The sequence below is a fragment of the Protobothrops mucrosquamatus genome, unplaced genomic scaffold (assembly GCF_001527695.2).
Source record: "Protobothrops mucrosquamatus isolate PMUCROS unplaced genomic scaffold, P.Mucros_1.0 scaffold3939, whole genome shotgun sequence".
Lineage (NCBI taxonomy): Eukaryota > Metazoa > Chordata > Lepidosauria > Squamata > Viperidae > Protobothrops > Protobothrops mucrosquamatus.
Genome location: NW_015389882.1, coordinates 55737 through 62669, shown reverse-complemented (window position 1 = coordinate 62669; position 6933 = coordinate 55737). Strand labels below are relative to the sequence as shown.

Here is a 6933-nt window from a genome sequence, read left to right as displayed (position 1 = left end):
CACCGCCCAGACCTTCCCTTTTTATTAAGCAGCCCCAAGGTGTGGCTTCTCAATGCCTTCTCCTCCGTCCTTGGAGTCGCCCCATGGCCTCCCTCTGTCCTGCTCTAGTTAACTGCCTTTGTTTATGTGTGTCTTTAATGACTTCCAGCTGTGAGTCAGAGTCTGACTCATCTTCCCCATACAGCTGTGTCTCATCCTGACCACGATGGGAGGGGCCAGGCTCTTCATCAGATTGTGAGTGTTGTAACTCATCAGAGCCTCCCTCCGACTCTTGATGGCTCTCCAAACCCCTCTTCCTCCTCCTCCTCTGATTCCCCAGACTCAGCTGCCGGGTCCACTGGCTGGCACGGACTCACAACAGAACCTCGGCACGGAATCCATTTTTATTTCAATTTCCCCCGACTTCTTGCTCTGCTTTGTTCCCGTGGGAGAGCAGGATGTGGAAACGCGCTCTGCTGTGCCCACTGTAGTGCCACGTCTCTGGAGGAGCAGGCGGGAGGGGGTTTCCGTGGCCAAGGCTGGCAAGCCACCAGATGGTAGGGGGAGTGTTGTCTGGCTTGGGGCAGAGACACCCACTTCGGTTGTGTGCGCACCAAGCTAAAGCCCAGAGGCAGAGGAGTGCCGGATCCCTCCAGGGGAACCTGGCGCTGCGTCTCTGCACACCCGGCCGCCTCTAGCCACCGCCGTCTCTCTCCTCCCCCAGTGCCCCAAAGTGTCCCTGGGCCGCCACCTGGACGAGAACACCAAGCTGCACCTGGGCCTGATGTGCGCACTGGTGGCCCGGCAACGGCAGGAGCTGGTCGAGCTGCGCCGCGAGGTGGAGGAACTGGCGGTGGGCAGTGACGGCGTACTAATCTGGAAGATCGCCGATTATGCCCGGAAGCTGCAGGAGGCCCGGCTGCGGAGCAATTACGAGTCCTTCAGCCCCCCCTTCTACACCCACCGGTATGGCTACCGGCTGCAGGTGTCGGTCTTCCTGAACGGCAACGGCAGCGGTGAAGGCAGCCACCTCTCGGTCTACATCCGGGTGCTGCCTGGCCAGTACGACAACCTGCTGGAGTGGCCCTTCGCCTACCGGGTCACCTTCTCGCTGCTGGACCAGAGCGACCCCTCGCTCTCCAAGCCCCAGCACATCACCGAGACCTTCCTGCCGGACCCCGCCTGGAAAAACTTCCAGAAGCCTGGCACGGGGCGCACCTCCCTGGACGAGAGTCTGCTGGGCTTCGGGTACCCCAAGTTTATCTCGCACGAGGATATCAAGAAGCGCAACTACGTGCGCGACAACGCCGTCTTCATCAAGGCCTCGGTGGAGATCCCCCCCAAGATCATTTCCTGAGGGGGAGGAAGACCGAGCGACCGAGGGGTGCTGGGGGTGAACGCCCCCCCCACCGTCCGGGTTTCCCCCACTTTGGAAGAACAGTTCTGCTTCTGATAATGCTTTTTTTTCTGACCCGCCTCTCTGCTTCGGGTTGACCCCCCCTCCCTTCGTTGAAATGGTGCTAATTGCTGCAGGTTCGGGCCCCGAGTCCAGCCTGGCTTGAGGGGGGGGTCACTTTCTTCCCGGGAGCAGCTGGGCTGCCTCTGGGACCCCCCATCTTCTCCCAAGCACCCTTTGGGGTCTGCAAATACCAGCCGTGCGCTGGGCAACGTCAGGAAGCCTGCTGGGCAAGGGGTGGTGGTGGTACAGACCGGATCAGGGCCTTCCAGATGTGCAGGGTGCCCCTATGAGCACTGCCCCCCCTTTCCGGGGAGCAGCTGGGGAGGGGCTGAAAGCCAGCTCCCCAATTCTTCCTTTAGGGCCCACCTTTGGACTGCTGTCCTGGACCTGTCCAGAGACCGGTGTGGAGGGGTGGTGGAGCTCCCCCTGCCCATCACTCAAGAGCCATATTATTGCCCGGTGGGGGTCCTTCTGCCAGTGGGGGGGAGCTGCCCACCAGCTGTAGCCGCAACCGCTACTCTTGTCTCCCTTTTTCGGAGTTACATTTTTTCTGTCTTTTTAATAAACCATTTCTTGTATTTATTAATGGGGCTTGATTGATGGGTGGCCTCACGTCTCAGCTGTGGCACAAAGGCCCCTGCCAGAAAGAGGGGGAGGGGCAGGATTAGCCCCCCCCCCCCACACACACACAACATAGGCTATTCAGCCATGTCCTCCTCTCCTCCTCCTGGGAATTTGGAGGGAGCAGGGAGGAAATCCCCCCCCCATTTGGTTTTAAACTGCCTGGTCTATCTTGCCCAGAAATGGAGGTTTGTGGAGTAGAGGAGGAGGAGGACGACGACGACGACGACGACGACTGTGGGGTCCTTGGTGCTCTCTGAGCTGGGTGGTTTTCTTGCAGACGTTTCATGACCCAACTAGGGAACATCATCAGGGCTAGAAGGGAGGGGGGATTGTGGAGAGGAGGAGGAGGAGGAGGAGGAGGAGAAGGAAGAGGAAGAGGAGGAGGAGGAGGGGAAGAGGAAGGAATGAAGGGGGCAAGAGGCAGAGGAGGGAGAAGAGTATTCTGGGGTCTTTATTGATCTCTGAGCTTGGTAGTTTTCTTGCAGGCGTTTCATGACCCATCTAGGGAACATCATCAGAGCTAGAAGGGAGGAGGACGAGAACTGTGGGATCTTAGGCGCTCTCTGAGCTGGGTGGTTTTCTTGCAGGCGTTTCATGACCCAACTAGGGAACGACGTCAGTGTTAGGGGAGGGGAGGTGAAGAGGAGGAGGAGGAGGAGGAAGAGGACGACGACTGGGGGGGGGGTCTTCGCTGCTCTCTCATCTTGGTGATTTTCTTGCAGGCGTTTCGTGACCCAACTAGGTAACGTCATCAGTGCTACTTCTCTGCCCATGAATCCCCTCTGCCGGTGACCCCCCCCCCCTCCTTGCAGGCTTGTGTTGCAGTTGTGGTGCATCCCACATTCTTTTCAGGAGCTCCCAATTCCAGGGGCTGCCCTTTGTTCCCACCCACCACCACCCCGTTTTCCCACCCTCCCACGGAGGTGCAAGGCCAGAACTACTGTGGGTCTTTGGTGTTTTTTCCAGGCATTCACACACATACAAACACACACAAACACACACACACACACATATATATATGTTTGGGTCTTTTAATGACTGGGTGTGCATTTCCCCTCCCTGTGGCTGCGTTCTCTGGATTCCTTCTCCCTCCAACGTGGGCAGGGACGGTTCCAGCTCAGGGCAGCTCTTAAAAAAAAATCTCCTAGCCCCGGAAACTTTGAATTATCTCCCAGCCCTTGGAGCGTTTCTCCTGCGAGAAAAACCACACAAGTTGTGACCCAGACAACCCTTGTGCCCTGGGGAGGCTTCCCAGGCTTCCTCCCCCCCCCCCCCGGTCCCCAAATCTCCATATCCTGGGGTTGCAGGATTGTGATCAGGGAGCAGTAAAACAATTCTCAAAGATTGCAAAGAATCTCTTGCGAGATACTACTATGGGATCGTAGGGGCTAATTTCAGCAGGAGACCCCTCCCTGGCCACCTTGCAGCCCACCTCTAGGAAGGGAAGCTGAGGGGACCAAAGGGGGGGAGGCCCACCCACCCCAGTTGCAACCAGGGGCCACTGAAGAGCCGTTTCCCTGAAGAGGTGTGACGTGGCCGAGCTTCGATCTTTGCAATCCACGTAAGACGAGATTGATTTTTTTTTGTCTGTCTGTTTCTTTGTTTGAGCAGGGACAATCTGGAAGAGGATCTGCTATCCACACAAAGCAGGTTTTGCTGGTTTTGCGGCAAATTGTTGGATCTTTGCCCCCAGGGTCACTGGAGGCCCCTGCCCTGCTTGGGTGCTGGAGACTGGGGTGGGGGTGGCCTATATTGACCCCCTAGTGTAGGAGATGAGGGTCTCTTTCGTGCTGTAAACATTTATGGGAAACACTCTCCAGCTGGAGCATGGAGCATGCAAAGCACCAGAAGAGGACTGGGTTCGAATGAATAGATAGAAATAGAAATAATAGAAATAAGAAATAATAGAAATAGAAAAATAGAAATAGAACAGAACAGAACAGAATAGAATAGAATATGGAAAGAATAGAATATGGAAAATAGAATAGAATAGAATATGGAAAGAATAGAATATGGAAAATAGAATAGAATAAAATATGGAAAGAATAGAATAGAATGTAGAATAGAATAGAATAGAATATGGAAAGAATAGAATAGAATGTAGAATAAAATAGAATAGAATAGAATAAAATATGGAAAGAATAGAATGTAGAATAGAATAGAATGTAGAACAGAATAGAATATGGAAAGAATAGAATAGAATATAGAATAGAATCGAGAATAGAATAGAAAATAGAATAGAAAATAGAGAATAGAACTGAATATAGAATAGAATATCGAATCGAATAGAAAATAGAGTAGAATAGAATGTAGAATAGAATAGAAAATAGAATAGAATAGAATATGGAATAGAATATAGAATCAAATTGAATAGAGAACAGAATAGAATAGGAGCTGGAAGGGACCTGGGAGGTCTTCTAGTCCACCCCCCCCACCCCCCCGTTCAAGCAGGAGAACCTACACCATCTCAGAAAAGTGATGTCCGGCCTCTTCTTAAAAATCCCCAGTGATTTTCTCAGCTCGTGGCCTGGGCCAATGGCTGACTTGATACCTGACTCTGCCAGGTTAGTCACGGACCGTTAAAAGGAATAATTGCCGGTCTTTAGTAATGGAAATAATATCTTTTGAGTGTGATGGAGAATTGCCACCTGGGGAATCAAATCAACTTCTCTGCATGTTTGGGGTTTGCTTCTCCCCACCACCACCACCATCGAGGCCAGTCAGCCAGGCCGACGCCTCTCCTGAGTCAGGCCAGGTAGCAGGAAAATTTAAATTTTTCCCCTTCCCAGGACGAACCGGAAGCTCACCGGAGTCGGCTGCTTGGCAAAGGTCTCTGTTGGGGCACGTTCTGGATTTCTCCGGATTGCACCAGACTCTCCTGAGCTGGCCTGAAAATAGCTGTGACATTTAAGAGGGGTGTGTGTGTGTGTGTGTGTTTGTGTATGCAAGGTTTTTTCCCTTGGGGATCAAGCCTCAAATAGGCATGCAGGGACTGGGGAAGGCTGGCTTTTTTTGGGGGGGTAGGAATTGTGGCATTTTCAGCCGAAATGCCATTTTTAGATCCCAGCGGCGGTTCTGACTTCAAATGCTTTGTGTCATTCCGGGCACCAGTTTTTCAAAAATGTGGAATCGGGGAGAAAATAAAAAAAAGGATTGAGTGTGTGTGTGTGTGTGAGACACAATAGCCGTGTTCCAATATTGGAGGGGGTTGCCCCAAAGAAGAGGATGGGGTCAACTTATTCTCCAAAGCAGGACAAGAAACAATGGATGGAAACTGACCAAAGAGAGAAGCAATCTGGAATTAAGGAGAAATTTCCTGACAGTGAGGACAATCAACCAGTGGAACAACTTGCCACCAGAAGTTGTGGGTCTCTCATCACTGGAGGTTTTTATGAAGAGACTGGACAGCCACTTGTCTGAGATGGTGTAGGAATTGGGTTTGGCTAGTCTAAAGAAAAGAAGAAACAGGGGAGACATGATAGCAGTGTTGCAGTATCTGAGGGGCTGCCCCAAAGAAGAGGAGGGGGTCATGTTATTCTCCAGAGCACCAGAGGGAAGGACGTGAAACAATGGTTGGAAACTAATCAAGGAGAGAAGCAACCTGGAATTAAGGAGAAACTTCCTGACAGTGAGGACAATCAACCAGTGGAACAGCTTGCCACCAGAAATCGTGGGTGCCCAATCACTGGAGATCTTTAAGAAAAGACTAGACAATCACCTCTCTGAGATGGTGTAGGTTCTCCTGCTTAAGCGGCGGGCTGGACTAGATGACCTCCAAGGTCCCTTCCAGCTCTATTATTCTATTATTCCATGGAAGGAAGGAAGGAAGGAAGGAAGGAAGGAAGGAAGGAAGGAAGGAAGGAAGGAAGGAAGGAAGGAAGGATAGATAGATAATGGATGGAAACTAATCAAGGAGAGAAGCAAACTAGAATTCAGGAGAAATTTCCTGACAGTTTGAACGATTAACCAGCGGAACTGCTTGCCTCCAGAACTTGTAGGTGCTCCAACACTGGAGGTTTTTAAGAAAAGATTGGACAGCCATTTGCCTGGAAAGTTATAGAATCTCCTACTTGAGCAGGGGTTGGACTAGAAGACCTCCAAGGTCCCTCCCAGCTCTAGGGTTCTTCTAGATAGGATTCATTACAGAGTTGTTTCTTTTTCAGCTCTTGTTGGGGAAAAAAAGCCTAATAAAACCCAAGAAACGGGAGGAGGTAGACAATAATATCTAGACTAGAACTCGCCATCGCCTGGTGAATGGCCCAAAGTCAGCCAGCCAGCTTTCATACCTTAAGTGGGGGGGGGGGGTAGAATTCACAGTCTCCCTGTTTCTAGCCTGGGGGCTTCACCACTAGGTTAAACTGCCTTGGCCATCTGCTTGAAGTTGTCAACGCACACATGATCCTCAGAAAAAGTAACACGCTCCAATCTTCAAAGATACCTCAGTCCTTTGGTGTATTTGAGACGAGCAGTATGTCAAATGCCGGAGGAAATGATTCCTTGACAATGCATGGCCTTACACCACACCAGAGTCAGGTTATGAATTTGATTAAAAGCTGCATGACAACTGAAGGAATAATTCTTCATGATCTGAAATCTCAGTTGCATAATATTAATTTACAAACGCTCAAAAAAGCTGTTGAGTTTCTTAGCAGTGAGGGACATATATACTCCACTATTGATGATGAACTTTTCAAGTTTACAGATGCTAAGTTCTGACTGATTTATAATAATTTGGGTCCAATGTTTGATAAGATCCAAGACTGTTTTGCCTGATTTAAATCTCAAAGTATTTCTTGGTGGTGACACATAGGACGGAATGGGACATGGGCACATATCTAGAACAGATGCCTCTATCCAGCTGTTGTTTTTTT

General features: G+C 50.7%; 1 protein-coding gene across 1 annotated transcript in view; it reads left to right on the top strand.

The window, feature by feature from the left end:
* The window catches only part of TRAF4 (TNF receptor associated factor 4), an 8753-nt gene extending 7070 nt beyond the window's left edge, over nt 1-1683 (top strand). Inside the window, exon 7 of the mRNA XM_015827768.1 lies at nt 704-1683. Within this exon, the coding sequence (XP_015683254.1) occupies nt 704-1336 (633 nt within the window). The 3' untranslated portion in view covers nt 1337-1683. The remainder of the gene's footprint in view (nt 1-703) is intronic.
* Nucleotides 1684-6933: the final 5250 nt, after the last annotated feature.